Here is a 16286-nt window from a genome sequence, read left to right on the forward strand (position 1 = left end):
CATTTAGAGCAGCCCAGCCCTACCCTGCAGGCCTCAAAACTCTACCCTTCACACCAAACGTCCTCTATTGTACTGTAATGAAGCCTAATGCATCTACATTTGGGTAATGCGAACTCCACTTTTGACTTGTCCTACATTTAAAGGACTTTGAACAAGCCGTGACCCAGATACATTTCAGTGTTGAGAGTGGAGACAAATAAAAGGCAGAGTCAGGAACCGTGTTAGTCTGCATTATAGATGCTGGCATTGCTTTCCAAAGCAGGTGACCAAGGACTGGGTATGAATTGCACAGCAGATTGAGTGAAGCCCTGAGCAGGACAACTGTTATACCACCACTGCCTCCCATCACTGACAGACCAGAGTTTAGTGACAGGGCAGCATGTGTGCAGGCGATAATGGCTTTGAAACACATTGATTGATGTTACAATACTTATATTTTTATGCCTTTAGAGGTTTGGGTACTCAGGACTTTTTCCACTGGGCCCATGTCTGCTGAAGGCCTTGCATGGAGGAGCTATTACTGCCTAGCCAGGAGACCCAGACGAGGTCAGAAATGTTTTGACTGATTATGGGAGGACAATTAAGTCGGAGGAGTTTTCCTCATCTTGGCAAGGACAACTCCTCGACTGGCAAGATGATGAGGGCAGCGGTGGTGTTGGCTGGGCATGGCTGCCATTCAGACAGCAGGGCCTGCCATGGTGACCATGGTCCAGTCTTTCGTTCTAGAAGTTTCCAGTGTCACCTCAAGGGGCTGGGGCCGAGACTGGTGTCTGAGGTGCTCTGTGACCCTAATGAAAACCCCATCCCTCTGGCCGCGGTGGTTTCACACTGTGACTCATTGTCCACCCCCCCAGCCCCCAGCCCCCTTCCCCTGGGACAGCCGTGTCTGACTCATCCTCTGACTCCTCTCTCTGATGCTTGTTTAGTTTGGTTCCTGTCCTGCTATTGGGAGGCTCTCAACTCTCAGTCAGCACTATGTCTCTGGCTCGTCTCCCCAACGAGTGGTTTTTTAGAAAGTGCAGACTCAGCAGATAATCCCCCAGCCGTGATAGACTCCAGGTGGTTGCTCTGTTTGGAGTGGGATCCCTCCAAGAGCTCTGTCTAGTTTACATCGCACTAACTATCTGCTTGACCTACACCAGAACTGAGGAGTCACTGTTAAGGCAAGGGGAGATGTAGGAGGATCAGGGACATGAGTTAATGAGGAGTTGTTAATACAGACCAATGTTCTGCTATGGTCAGGGGTTAAAGGTCAGAGCTGATGCATGGCTTTGGAACCCTTTGCTGACCAGGGTCACAGAGACAGGAAGTACTCACTAATGCTGCACAGGGCAACAAAGCCTCTTTGATCGAATAGGTTTGAAGTTTGGGTAGTTTTGTTTTTTCTATCCACAAAATTGGGTAATCTTCTACTGTGCATTGGCCCAAAGCCTTTCTAAAATCTTTCCAAATCATGCTAATCCTTCTCAGGGAAGGAAAACATCTTAAGCAGGATAAGAGTAGAATTGAGAACCAGGTCAAGTAAACTGCTACAAGGTAGCAGCACATGTGTGCACTTATCCAACACTGGGAAATGGCTCTTGGATGAACAAAAGCCAATTGTAGCCTTTTCATGGCCAAATCCCAATTTTATTCAGGACCAAGTCCTTGGCTAGTTCCATGTCGTCAGAACAGACAGCACCAACGTATGTTGTGGATGCAACTCATGAACATCTGTGTCTGAGCCATGTTTAGCCTCTAGATTGAATTGCAAACTTGACTTAAGAGTCCAGAAGCTTCCGAAGAACTAACTTCTCTCCTACAGTTGGGACCAGCACTTCATTAAAAATCCTTTTCCTAATCTGTTGATAACAGCCAAGTCTCAACCATGGTCAGAGCCAAACCACAGCATGCTGGAGTGCCTGTGGGTATAGGCAAGGGAGGGGGAGGTGGCAGCGCACAAACCTTCTATAGTTTGAGCATCTCAAGCCTGTATTTAGCCTTCTGTATCTCTTCTCTGGACCCACAATGTAGTAAGACTCAAGACTCCCAGCCCTCATTGAACTGAACCTTTGATGGGTTTGTCTGACGTTGGGTTAAATTTTAGACTGTTGAGCTACACGTCTACTTGGAGACTTAGCTCATGCTTAGGAGGAAGATTCAGATTTTGGGCAGAGCAAAGCTCTGAGTTGTAGTGAAGACTGGCGGTGTGTCGGGTGGCTGGGGTGCTGGGGTGGACTGCCGCCTGTGATACTGAATCAAACCCAGCCATTTCCTGTGCCCTGAGCTCAGCTCCCCTCAGCACTCTCCATATATGGTAATGGTATTTGCATGAAGGAAAGCCTAGTCTTATGGATCTAGGGCTGGTGCAGGAATTCCTCAAATGCTGCTGGATTAACTTTGGCAGAAAGTTCTGGTAGTGAGGGCTGGAGAGAATGGTTTAGGGAGCGGATTGTTTTTTCAGAGGAAGAATGAGATCAAGACATAAATCTGTTTAATCAGAGTTCTGCTCTGACAATGGTCAGGATTCTACTTCCTGTGGTTGATGTTGTTTTGACAGATGTACGCTCATGAATGGAACTGTACTAGAGCTCACAACATTACTGTTCACATTCAGCTCTAACACACATACATACAGCACCACTAAGTGTGTGTGTGTGCATCTGTGTACAGACTTGGTGTTCTCAGAGAGATATGTGCTGGCTCCATGGTGATGTTATTATTGCTAGCTAGCTCCAGCTTCCTGGTTGTCTCCCTGTGGGGTTGTGTGCTTTCAGACCGACACCACTTACTTACCTCAGGTTTTCCACCACCTGGGGAATCACTTACTGCACAGTACAGCCCTCACTCAACTCTGGTTGAGATGCTACTGTAGAGCTCAAACAAGAAACTGACTCTAATCTGAAACATATTGTTCATTTAATTCCTCTACAAATAGCAAACAGGGAACCTAGAAAAGCCTTTTCTGTTCCACATAGACTGTACTACTTGACCTTTTGCCTCCTGTATTTCCGGCTTATGACCTCTCTCGCTTGAAGCAGAACATTATCTTTCCCAACAAGGCAATAACAGCACAAAAATAGCATCCTTAAATGGCAGGCTCAGTTCTATTGTATCCGGTGGTTGAACCAGGGTGGTTCCTTATGTAAACGTGTAGATAGAGGTTTGGTCCCATACATCACGAATGGTGTTGGCTATGAGATTTGATGTACGATTCCCCCAAAGCTGATATACCGTATACCATACACGTATTTTGTGCACATCTCTGTGTGTATTTGAGACTGTGGGTCTCTGAGTTTGTATGTGTGTGTGTGTGTGTGTGCCTGGTTGTAGCCAATAGTGTGACTAATCCCCACTCCCTGCACCCTCCTCTTCCTACGACAGTACATGCCATCTGCAGGGAGGTGTTGATGAGGTCACTGCCTATGACATCACCTGATGTGCACCCTGCTCAGGTTGCCATGGACAGGAGAAAGCTGCCTTTTCTTCTTCTTGAAAAAAGTTGTAAAACATGATAATGGGTACCGTCTGGAAAATGAATCTCGCAGTAATTGAAGTCGTGTCTCTCTGAATGCACCTAGAAATGAGCTGAGAAGGTAGTTAACATTCCTGTCCATGTCTCATGCTTAGAGAGTCTGTAAAGACACAAGTATTTATTTTGTTGGTGAAAGAATATCTCGCCACCCTGAAGATCATTAAGGACTTAATTTGTGCAATCTTTCTGACTTTGTACAAGTCAATTACTAAGGCTTGCCATGGCTTTCCATGGGCCAATTATGTGCTGTGGTTCTGTCTTTATTTTCCTGTAATTCCACCATGCCTTGACTGGGTCGTTTTGGTATGATGACTTGGTTCAGGCATGATAACTTATTTTCATTGTTTTTCTTTAGTTTAACAATAGTTTACCATGTGCCAGCTGCCAAACGGTGGTCAATATTACACTGGCCAAACAATTTGAGACTTTAGAATATGGAAATATGAGGATGGTTTATCCACCTATCCAATCTGAATCACTACAGAGGTGAAATCAAAGGACTCACAAGCTGGGGAAAAACTTCAGAGAAGCACCAAAGTTCAAAGCCTCTTGCCTTTGTTTTCAGTAAAGATTAACTATTGTATTCTGTGTGTGTGTGTCTGCGTTTCACAAGTTAAATAATTTAATGGTTAGAGGTGACGTGTCCAGTGTTGACTAAAGCTCCAATTCTGGCCTGGCACTTTGATTGGTCCCCTGTTAAGGAGAGACTCATTCCTCACAGCACATTGTGATGCTATCCACAGTAGCCAGATGACATTGACTCATAGCACATGATGAATGAGCTCAGCTTTCTGGAGAGCCCGCTCTCAGCAGAAACACAACCGGAACAAAGGGAGGAAAGGAACAGGGGGAGAGGTAGACGGTAGTCAGGATATGGCATCAAAATAGTCTTTTGGCTGCTAGACAGCACTTTTGGGAATCCTGACCCTGCACCTTCTAGAAGCTCAAAGAAAACAAAGCTTAACATCTGTGTGGATGAATGAAGCGTTGGAGCATGTCCTTGTCTGTGTGAGAATAATGTGTTAGTCATATGGACGCTTCAACTCCGTTTTCTCCCTGACCGAATGTTTGGCCGCCTAATCTAGTAGTCTCACCCAATTAGAGTACAATCACAAGTAAGCTCCCTCTTCAAATGTAATAAAGGAAAACTGATGCTTATTCAATTATACAGTATCTGCCAGGGCAGTAATGTATTTTATGGACACTAGCCTATTTAAATGTTACTGTATTCATATTATAGAGTAAACTAAGCCGTGTGTGTGTGTGTGTGTGTCTGTTTGTTTGTTTGTACAGGGGAGCCGGGGCCACTTCCGGTACCACTGGCAGAGCCACAATGTCAAACAGAGTGGAGTGGACGACATGGTGCTTCTCCCGAAGATCAACGAAGACGCCATTGTGGACAACCTCAAGAAGAGATATATGGATGACTACATATTTGTATCCTTCTGCATTCACACTTACATGAGGAATAACCCAACCCTGACACCGGCACAAACCCACTTAAACATCCGCCCACTATTCCCAGAATAGCTGAACGATCATTCACAGTGCTCTAGTAACTCTTGAGTAATGGCTCCAAGTCCAGAGGTACCTCCCTCCTAAGCCCTCCCCCACCTTCTACAGCCAGAGCTGGGGGGAAAAGGGGCCTCTTCGTGCCCCTGTCTGGACCCCATACTCCCACTTCCCTTTCCTTCAGGGTAGAATGGATCTTAATCAGGTTTTCTCTGGTTTGATCTCACCATGCAGTCATACTGTACGTAAAGGGGGTTGGGGGAGAGAATGTCTAGTATAGTGAATATGAGAGCAGCTACTTTCCCACAACAACAGTAACTTTTGATTAAATCAATGTGTCTGTGTTGAGAGCGCACAGAGGCCAGATTCTTAAAGTGCCACAAGCCCCAAAGGTCTATGCGATCCCTCTGATAGTATCAAATGAGTGTTTAGGCACACTCTTAACAGTTGTTTGAGAAGAGGTTTGAAATGTACAGGTTTATTCTGCCCTCTGTGACACTGTGCTGTATTTAAACTGCAGTGAAATGATTAGGTCTGCTTATAACCCAATTGAAAGTAATGTTGAACGTTCTCAAAGGAGCTCATTTCTCAGTCCTCTTCTATGTCCACGCTATATTTAGGATTAGGGAGCTGAAGGGAGGCTGGACATTTTAGAGCCTGAAAACTTCAAGTCAATCCTCTGATTGTGGTCAGAAAATAGCAACAACACTTGAGTGTTCCAGCCAGTACGGTTCTGGGCTGGGGTCACTGAAGGCCACCTTCAATGCCAGCTTTATTTGCCACAAGCAGCTCTGAGCTGCAAGACCAAAACCTCCCACTGCCACACTGCAGAGCTGTTCGCTGTTATGTGTGTGAACACTAGATCTTTACAACGCTCAGGGCCATCCCCACACACACGGCTGTTACCACACAGACCCACGTGACCTTGAATTTATGAGATTATGATTTATAAGAGTTAGGTCACCCCTCTTTCTCCACTTCCTGAATCTACATCAAAATGTATAAATAAGATCTGAAGCACCATTGGCTTAAATGGTCAGTGGTGTTCTCAGTGATGCTTAGTGTTGATTGTGTTGACATGACGATAGTTTTTGGGACATCTACTCTGGTTCAGAAACCTGCCATTCACTGGTGTTTTGTGACTCAGCTTTTTGTTGTCAGTTTATGATCCTTAACCTCTACAGACATACATCGGCCCTGTGCTTATCTCAGTCAACCCCTTCAAGCAGATGCCATACTTTGGGGACAAGGAAGTGGAGATGTACCAGGGTGCGGTGAGTAGGCATTTCTCTCTAGAAAGGAGTCAGTGCTGTAGGGAGTCAGTGCTGGAGGGAGTCAGGGCTGGAGGGAGTCAGGGCTGGAGGGAGTCAGGGCTGGAGGGAGTCAGTGCTGTAGGGAGTCAGGGCTGGATGGAGTCAGGGCTGGAGGGAGTCAGTACTGGAGGGAGTCAGGGCTGGATGGAGTCAGGGCTGGATGGAGTCAGGGCTGGAGGGAGCCAGGGCTGAAGGGGGTCAGGGCTGAATGGAGTCAGGGCTGGAGGGAGTCAGGGCTGGATGGAGTCAGGGCTGGAGGGAGTCAGGGCTGGAGGGAGTCAGGGCTGGAGGGAGTCAGGGCTGGAGGGAGTCAGTACTGGAGGGAGTCTCCATTACTTTTCTCAGCCATTCCTGCTGTTTCGCTATGCATTCTCAGCTTGACTGCTAATTGCTCATGGTGCATCTGCTTATAGCAGGCTGCTTTGAGATGTTATTGTAATGGTGGGGGGGATTTTTTTATGATGATGTTAACAGTTTGAAGAACAAAGGACTTCAAACGGACTAGGTTAGGTGTGGTGCAAAATACTTTTTCCAGCAGCACCATGAGCTGGCGCAGATGTTGCAGGATCTTTTCTCAGCCATAGAGAAGGCTTGGCACTGCCTTCAGAGAACAGCCTGTCTCTATTCTTTTAACTATTCTTGGCCCGTCAACTGAGAAGGGCCCTGGCTCCCTAATCGGACGTTTCATAAACTCCTCATGCTTGATAAAAACTGTTTGCCCACTGACTTTACAACTTAATGACATTAAATACTCCTAATTCTTCTTTTTTTTTTACAGTCTTTACACTCAGTTTTCCCAGTTGGAATTGAGATAATAGTCCCACCCTGTTTTACTATTCAAATTCTCTGGTCATGAATTTAATGAATTCTCCTTCCCCCCCTCCCCCCCAAGGCCCAGTACGAGAACCCCCCTCACATCTACGCCCTGGCAGACAACATGTACAGAAACATGATGATCGACTGCGAGAACCAGTGTGTCATCATCAGGTAAGAACTTGAATTCTGACCCCACCTGCAGCATGCGTCTCCTCCCTGTCAGTGTTTGTGGAGAGAGGCTACCTATAACAAAAGAGATGGTATGTGGGAACTGTTTGGCAGAGTGAAAGAAAGAGAGCAAGAGAGAGTGAGTGAGTGAGTGAGTGAGTGAGTGAGAGAGAGAGAGAAAAAGAGAGAGAGAGTGAGAGTGAGAGTGAGAGAGTGAGAGAGAGAGAGAGAGAGAGAGAGAGAGAGAGAGAGAGAGAGAGAGAGATGATCATCATAGTCAGGGGGACTAGTGTGGATGCACTTCAAAGGATAATGATAATAGGTGTTGAAGGAACACATCCAACTGGTTCCACCACCTCTGTAAATAGAGGGCTGATGGTCCCCTGCCCTACTCAGGGTTTGTGTGTTTACAGGTGCATCACAGGAATCTTTGAAAGGAACACATATCTGCACATTCTAAATACATTCTCCTCAGCCCTGAAGCTGGTTAGTTTATGGAATATCGGTCCCATCCGGATGTACAAACACAAGGTCTATTTCTGTGCAGGCTTCCTGCTTTCAGAAAACAGGAAGGGCACCTGCAGGGCTCTGTTGGTCTGTCTTATTGGAAGTCGAGGAGAAGGAGGGAGCAGCACTGCACTTTCACAACCGCTGCTCTTGCAGAAAGGGTGGGTTTGGGGGAAATTTCTGTTTTTCTTCTATGGTCAAAACTGTCGACGTTTTTGACAGCTGACTCGACTCACCGGTCTTGGGTGGCATCGGTTTCCACCTCTCGTCTCCTGCTGTCCCGTGTTTCCCTTTAAAACCCAGCAACGAGGAAAACGAGATGACTGAGCTGTGGGAAAAGTGTCTATTAAAGTAGCTTCCAGGACCTAAGAGCCCTGTCCAAAAGCAGTGTTAGTCCAGAGTGTTCCAGGACTTAGCATCGACACAATCAAAGGACACAGGCCAGGGCTAAAGTGCTTTCTCATAGTTGGGGTTTTATCCTGCGGGCCAGTCACCTGAGTGTGGTTGGTTACTGTAGTGCTTACCTCATGGCTATAGTCCCCTGGTTCAGCACTTTCCTGCTGTTGTTTGCAGAGCGGGCAGCTGCCAGTACAGTTTCCCACAGAAAGGAATGGAAGTGGATTTGTGATGGACCATATCAGCAAACAAAGGCCTCCATGAAATCGCTGTCCATGCAGTGTGGTGAGGACTGCACTGTGTTAGACCTCAACGTTCCAGTTATTAAAAACATGTAATTCAGCATGTCATGTTTGGTTCTCTCAGCTGGTTCAGTGGTGTTGACTGAGCTTTCTTTGATCTTAGTGGGCCCTTTTTATGAACTCTCACATCCTTTTGAGAGGAACCGGTTGCAACTGTGAGGGCGTTCACAGCTCTGCTGTGGAAAGCCACTTGAAATGTTGTATCTTATGTTGTTTTTTGAGGTCTATTCTCTTTAAATGACTGTTATTTGCTGTTATTGATTCAACTCTTGTCCCATGGGTCTAGTTTGGTTTGGACATGTATTGGTTCTCTCCCATTCATGACAAACTAAACCCAACAGCCCTGTGTGTGCATGGATACAGCATCAAGTATACAGTGCAGGCCATGGGAGCTCCGTTACACCACACAGCACATGCTTGGGAACACAGTGTGACGCACAAGACTGAAAACGAATGTAGCTAGTTGTTAATCATGTTTACCTTTCATATCGGATGTAAGGAATGATGAAATTCCATGGTCTCCATCTAACTAAGCCAGGGGTGACATCACACAGCCTCTACTGGCTCAGTGACAGAGTGAGGAAGTTTACACTGAGCCCGCAGTGTAACATGTCTCTCCCTTTGTCCATTTTTGGTCAGTAAATGTGAGAGGAAGTCAACAATGTGCTGTTTTGTATGTTATTTTAACAATGGGGCACAGCCCTGAACAATATAAAATAGGATGTGAGTCACGATCCAGCCCTCTGCTGGGAAAACCTGACCTGACAGAGTGACAGGGCTCTGAGGGGACCCAACACCTAGAGTATCTGCCTCCGTATCAAGGGCATTGTTGTTACTCGACTCATGCTTGCCTGCTTTGTTGTTGTTCAGTGAGCGCACACACGTGTGTGTGTGTGTGTGTGTGTATGTGTGTTTCTGTATGTGTTCGATGGAATCGTATTCAGGAGTCAGGCCCACAGTGTCGCCGTAAGTGAGATGGAGAAGCATCTAGGGTTACTGTTGTGGAACAGAATGGCTTGGATGACTTCCTCTGGCTGCGGCCATCTGCAGCTGGGTTGTCTCAGAAGGGCATTACCGACATGGCTCCCCCCTCAGAATATGGGATGAAAAACAGGCAGCCCTGTCATCTACTGCCAAACCACATATGTCTAAATAAGTAGGACCCTAACCCAGTGAAGCAGGCCAGGAGGGGAGAAGGGAGAGAGCGAGGGGGAAAGAACAGAAAGTGGGTGAATGTGACACCACAGGATTAGTGTGTTAGAGTTGACACATGGCTGCGTGTTGCGCACAAGCCTGACAACGTAACATTTGATTTGACGCAGGAAGTGGTGAAATTTCACCTGGCTGTCCAGGTCAACGTTGCTTTGAGGACTCAGCTGGGAGATAAGAGGAAGTCCGTTTGGACTATCAGCCAGACTTCTGTTCTGCTGTTCAGACACACACATACACACACACAGACCCACCCACCCATTGGCGGCAACAGAGATAACCATGACTGTTACAAATGAAGGAAAAGGAACCGTGACAGTATTTTTGCAAATCCCCTTTGACCCGATTCTATTATCTTATTCGTCTTTTCAGGTCTGAAATATGTCATTGTTTTACACTTACACCCTAACCACCCATTACATGTTTTTCCCATCATTTTACCCAACAAACAACATGAAGCAGGACATCCTAGAGTGTTGAATATCAGGGCCATTCAATCCTCTGAGTAGGTATGGGATCTGGTTCCTGACAGTCTAGCTGTCAGCTGACATAGTTGACAACAATAACCACATAAGGTGTCCTTGAATTGTACATCATGTTTCATGGGACTGCCACGATCTGGTCAGCGCTCTCCGGGTGGATAGGCAGGGTGATTATATCGTGGGGAGCTCAGAGAATTAGGGGTTTACTGTAAGCCACTGAGACTGGTATCTTGAGTTTGGATAATTGGTTTACTATTAGCTCATCGTTGCTTTGAAGCAAATCTTGGCTATTATATTTAGTCATGTTCTGATAACTCTCCTTGTCTTTTCCCTCGGTTCTTCAGTGGAGAGAGTGGTGCAGGGAAGACTGTGGCGGCAAAATACATCATGGGCTACATCTCCAGGGTGTCCGGAGGAGGACCTAAAGTGCAGGTGAGGCCAGATGAGCAGCTGGATGTGTTCTCTGACTGGGTTGGACACATTGAGATGTGATGGAGTCTCACAAAAGCATTACACCATCTTTAATACACATAACCCCCCCATGTGGGACAAGTCATGAACTCAGCCAATCGAAACGACCAGTTTTCTGGGTCCTTTTCATCTGCCCCTCGCCGCATCACACCCTGAGATCTCCATTATTAGTCCACCTTCAGCCCCTTCCACCCCCTCCCCTGTACCCCCCCCCTAACCCAAACCTCCCAGAAGCCATCTGGCTCCCCTACTGCTCAGCAGATGTCCTGTCTCCAAGCAACCCCCCCCCCCCCCCTCTCCAACCAAGCCCTCCCCTCCGCCTGGTCTTGGTATTACTGATGGACAGACTCCACTGGGATTTGAATTTCCAGTCTGGAGGGATTTAAGCTGGATCACACGACACTTCCACTCAGACCCTGCAGTGATGTTAGTCACTGTATCAGTCGCCGAGTAAAACAAATTTAACACATTTCCGTCTTGGAAATGTCATATTTTCATCTCAAGGGTTCAAGTTCAAACTTGTTAGTTCTTTTTCCCATCGAGTATTTTGGAAGGCTTGACCTCATGATGACAGCCATCTATTTCCATTATCTGTAGTCTTTAAGTTTACAGGTTATATATGGACACGTTTAATGTTGAGTTATTTTGACATTCGATTCGGTGTATCTTTCTTAAGGTGGATAGTGTCTGTGTTATCTTTGTTTGACCCATGTTTGTATACTATAGAAATTACTCCTGGAATTTCTATTGTAACATTGAACAAAAGTGTCCATTGTATAGGGTACGACTGCCTCTCCCATTCCCCTTCCTGTCCCCATTAAGCTTTGTAAGGTCCCTACGATGTCCCCATGGCTCATTCACACTACCCGCTCTCCAGCCCCCCAGCCCCACGTGCTGCTGGAATGTGTGTACGAATGTGGTGTGTGTGTTTGTGCACGTGGTGTATGTGTGTGTGTGTGTGTATGCATGCATAGTGTACATGTCTGAAACAACAGCTGACAGGTGTGTCATCTCATATCTGCCGACTTACCTGTATGCGTCACTGGCCCCGATCCTTATCTTGTTGAATTTGTTTTTGGTTGATTTGCAAATCCGATGGACCTGCCTCGGAATCCAGCATGCAAACAAGTGAACGTGACCGGTTATACCGTGCCTCCTGATAGTGTCTTCACTGAAAGGCTTTTAAAAATATCACTTTGTTCCAGTTACCCATGTACATCTATCATATGTTTACGTTCCTTATTGCCCTTGGGATTGTACTGTACGAAAGCTGTTTAACTTGAACCTCCAACTGCCACTAATGGCTGTTCCATGGAGGACAAGAGTTCAGGGACGGAAAGGATTCCGAGAAATGCTACCACTCCACTCCTGGCTTCAGTAACATGGGGCTGAATAGCTCTGTCTCACTGCCGCCGGCTAATCTAAAACTCATGCACCCCTCATATGCAGATGGCTCATGGGAAAGATAATGAACTCCAGATATGTGTGTGTGTGTCTGTGGAAAGTTCCAGCGAACGTCAACCTACCAGGGGGGGGGGGGGGGGTGTAGTGTCTACTTACCGACTGTCTGCCTGCTCTGCTCTGCTCTGTACTGCACCATACCTGTCAATCACTGAAACAGCCTGTGTGGGCTCCTCCCCCCGCAGCACGTCAAAGACATCATCCTTCAGTCCAACCCTCTCCTGGAGGCCTTCGGCAACGCCAAGACGCTGAGGAACAACAACTCCAGCAGATTCGTAAGGATTCCATGTCTACGCAGAAGACTGCCTAACATGTCCTGATTCTGCTCCATGGTCTGAAATGAAACCAAAGAAAACATCAAGCTGTCCAGTTCAAATAGAGGGAAGACGGGGAATAGAGGGGAAAAAGGAGATAGTCAATTACAGTATACTCGCTTTTTTATAAGACGTGTCATAGCCTTCTACTGTCTCCACTTGGCTCGGAGTTGCTAGCCTCAAGTGGGGCCTGGTTAACCAGGGCTGCAGGGACACACTGCATTGAGAGAGTGGGTTGCTGAAAGCCAGTGAAACACATACTGTTTAGTATTCACATAGAAAGAAACTGAAAAAAAGACACAGAAGGAAAATAAGGGTAAAGTTTTTGGACTACCAAGCTAACTTGGACATACTGTATTGCATGCAGACTAACAAAGACTCGTATTGTCTATGCTTTTCAGTTATTGGTCTGGTTTGAAGAGAGTAAATTAGGTTTGACAGAAATCGTCTGAGAAAGCAGCTATGGATGAATAGTGTCTCAATGTCTTATTGCACTCCAGGGCTTAGCCATCAACCTGACTACTTTATAGACCTGTATAGGCACACACACACACACACACCCACACACACAGTGGGCTGCAGGTGTGTACCCTGAGGACAGCCTGATGTATGACTCGTCATTCCTTCCCTCGGAACTCTGTGTTTTAGCTTTCGCTCCGAGATCTCTGATACTAAAGCGCCACGTTCTCATCCTTCAGGGGAAATACTTTGAGATCCAGTTCAGCTCCGGCGGCGAGCCCGACGGGGGGAAAATCTCCAACTTCCTGTTGGAGAAATCACGCGTGGTCATGAGGAATCCTGGAGAAAGGAGTTTCCATATATTCTACCAGGTGAGGGGTGGTGGTTTCAATGACCTGCGTTCAGTGTTTCTGTGTCAGAGTGTTTATGCGCAGTTCAGAGCTGAGGGAAAAAGGATTGAACTTGGCTCCCGATGACTGTGAGTGAAATTCAGGACACACTCTGTAACAAGTGCCATTTGGCTGCTGAAACCAGGTCGAGTTGTTCTCACAGAGTACCGCTTGAAGTCCCTGGAAGAGAGGGGATGGGTGAGCCTTCCCATAAAGCAATTTCCTTCCCAAATAAAAGCTGAATATAGAATAATACCAGACTAGAATGAGGGACTTTGTGGCGCTAACAGGTAAGCGACACCCTTGAGTGCGCCGAGTAAGAAAAGGGATGAATGAGATGACAGCTTGAGAGGCCCTGCAGACTGAGGGTGATGTCAGGTCATTCTACAACTTGGTCCACAGGAATCTAATCATGACGGATGTTTCCACAGTTGATAGAAGGAGCAAGTAGCGAACAGAAGAGCAGTCTTGGAATCACAAGCCTGGATTATTACAGTTACCTCAATCAGTCTGGCTCCTACAAGGTGGATGACATCAACGACAAGAACGACTTCCAGGAGACTATGGTATACTGAGTTTGTTCATGCACTGTCGGCTAGTCTGTCCACTGTATCGATCTTTTAAAGTTGTACATACCCCATACAATTTCTATCAGTCCATGTTCCTTGTGTCTTTCTGTTGGTCCTCTCCTCCATTCCTTATATACCATGTTTCATATCATCCATCCATTCTGTCCACACTTGTTTCTCTTCATCAGTTCAACTACATAGGGATTAGAGAACTTGTTGGGGAGGTACCATTGTAGAAAGTAAACACTTATTTACAACTCTGGGTGAACATGTCGTCTCTCTCTCTCTCTCTCTCTCTCTCTCTCTCTCTGTCTCTGTCTCTGTCTCTGTCTCTCTCTCTCTCTCTCTCTGTCTCTCTCTCTCTCTGTCTCTCTCTCTGTCTCTCTCTATCTCTCCTTCCCCAGACTGCCATGGATGTGATTGGAATCTCAGGGAAGGACCGTGCCCTGGTGCTGCAGATTGTGGCCGGAGTCCTGCACCTGGGCAACGTCAACTTTAAGGAGGCAGGGAACTATGCCGCAGTGGAGAGTGAAGAATGTGCGAAGCCTCACTTAGCACACCTGTAGGCAGAGCTAACAGCTAGCCGCTAACAGCTAGCCATGGACACGTACTGTGACCCGTGTTCAGTGTTTCTGTGTCAGAGTGTTAATGTGTAGTTCCGAGCTGTGGAAACCAAACGAGGGTTGGGAGCGACATGAAGGGACTTTAGTCTCTCTGGGATCCTGGCTGCTCTTGGCTTCTCTGTTGGCCTCCTCTCTCTTTGAGGACTGTGTCCTGGGCTGCACTGTGTGGGATGTTTAGGGAGCGACATGGTTTTCTATTGCCCAGAGCTGCATTGTGTTAATGCAGGGCAGTAGCCAAGCGCCAGGCCTCGCTGAATTACCCCAGCAAATTAAACAACATTTTCAAGGTCTGGGTGCATTACATCACAGACTAAAAGGACTTTGAGAGAAATGCGGCTCTTCCCCTCCCTGCCTCCCTCCCTCCATGCTCCTCTTCCCTTCCCTCCTCCTCCAGCACGCCACCCTCCACCCTCTCCTCCTGGCTCAATGATACAGTGTCGCCCCTCTGGTTGCCAGGGCACAAAGCTCTGTTCTGTTCTGGGCAGCCAGAGCCTCAGCGCTCCCTAATCTCACTGTTCCCTCCCCGGTCTGACTTCCTGTCTGCACTGCAACGTGTTTCCCATGTCAGGACTCCCTGGTGCACCGTAATAAACCAACAAAACCACACCAACAAAGTCCACATAAACACCGCTCACGCACCGCCAAACACATCCACACCTCAGATCCACCTGGAAGGAGTACAAAGGGTTAGGGTTACTCCCTTATACACACAAACATCTACATGTCAGCCTGGTTATGGATGGTTACTTGAGCTAAACATTGATCGGCAGATCTCAGAGAAGGAGAAAGATATACAGAGAGGAGGAGAGATTGCATCTCCACACTCCAACCATAGACAGAGATGCTAAGCAGGTACTTGCTACACCATTTAGCCATGAAATTGACGCTCAGGCGAGTGGTGGGTCACACTCAATTCCCTGAAGGGAGGATATTTGAGCCACCTAATACGCTCTCAGACACAGTCAGACTGCAGACCTGAGTGCTGTTTCCTTCTAGGGGAAGTGACTCACTATTGAGGCAGGGAGGAGCTCTCGGGGGACCGAGTGAGTGCCAGGATAGTCCTAATGGTGCGTGGCACCGTCAGAATCTGATTGGACAGCCCACTTGTTGTGGCTATTACTGATGCGAATCAGAATCCAGACTAACATGGCATTCCATTGGAATATAAGAACCTTTTACGTTTACCTTTCACATTTACATGTATTCATTTACATTTTGTTTTTCATATCCAGCATGCTCACTGGAAAGAACGGACAGTTACATTTCCGCCGTTTCCCCTCATGACGCGACGTGGCTAAAATATCTCTTACTTTTGGACTTTTTTCCCCTTCTCTTCCTCCCTCTCCCTCTCACCCTGCAGTCCTGGCCTTCCCTACGTTCCTCCTAGGCATCGACCAGGCGCGCCTCAAAGAGAAGCTGACCAGCAGGAAGATGGACAGCAAGTGGGGAAACGCCCTGGAGACCATCAACGTGACGCTGAACGTGGAGCAGGCGTGTTACACGCGGGACGCCCTGTCGAAGGCTCTGCACTCGCGCGTGTTCGACTTTCTCGTGGAGGTAATGACAGCCAGCCTGACGTGCTGTTGGTCTGGCCTGCCTCGATATCGGTGTTAGCACATACCGTAACCCGTCTTCGAAACTTGCTTCTCTTTGATGACAGGCAATCAACAAAGCCGTGGTGAAGGAGCAGCAGGAGCTCAATATCGGAGTGTTGGACATTTACGGATTTGAAATATTCCAGGTGAGCTCTCCTGTCCCCAACACTGGAGACGGCCTCCACA

General features: G+C 47.2%; 1 protein-coding gene across 2 annotated transcripts in view; it reads left to right on the forward strand.

Annotated features, from left to right (window-relative positions):
- Positions 1-16286, forward strand: part of myo1ea (myosin IEa) — a 37197-nt gene that overhangs the window by 8523 nt on the left and 12388 nt on the right. For both annotated transcript variants that reach the window (XM_047041440.1, XM_047041439.1), the window contains 10 exons: positions 4808-4951; positions 6211-6300; positions 7232-7326; positions 10564-10651; positions 12337-12426; positions 13164-13295; positions 13745-13879; positions 14287-14419; positions 15866-16062; positions 16166-16246. In XM_047041440.1, coding sequence (XP_046897396.1) covers positions 4808-4951; positions 6211-6300; positions 7232-7326; positions 10564-10651; positions 12337-12426; positions 13164-13295; positions 13745-13879; positions 14287-14419; positions 15866-16062; positions 16166-16246 — 1185 coding nt within the window. The remainder of the gene's footprint in view (positions 1-4807; positions 4952-6210; positions 6301-7231; positions 7327-10563; positions 10652-12336; positions 12427-13163; positions 13296-13744; positions 13880-14286; positions 14420-15865; positions 16063-16165; positions 16247-16286) is intronic.

Source organism: Hypomesus transpacificus, chromosome 19, assembly GCF_021917145.1.
Source record: "Hypomesus transpacificus isolate Combined female chromosome 19, fHypTra1, whole genome shotgun sequence".
Classification (NCBI taxonomy): domain Eukaryota; kingdom Metazoa; phylum Chordata; class Actinopteri; order Osmeriformes; family Osmeridae; genus Hypomesus; species Hypomesus transpacificus.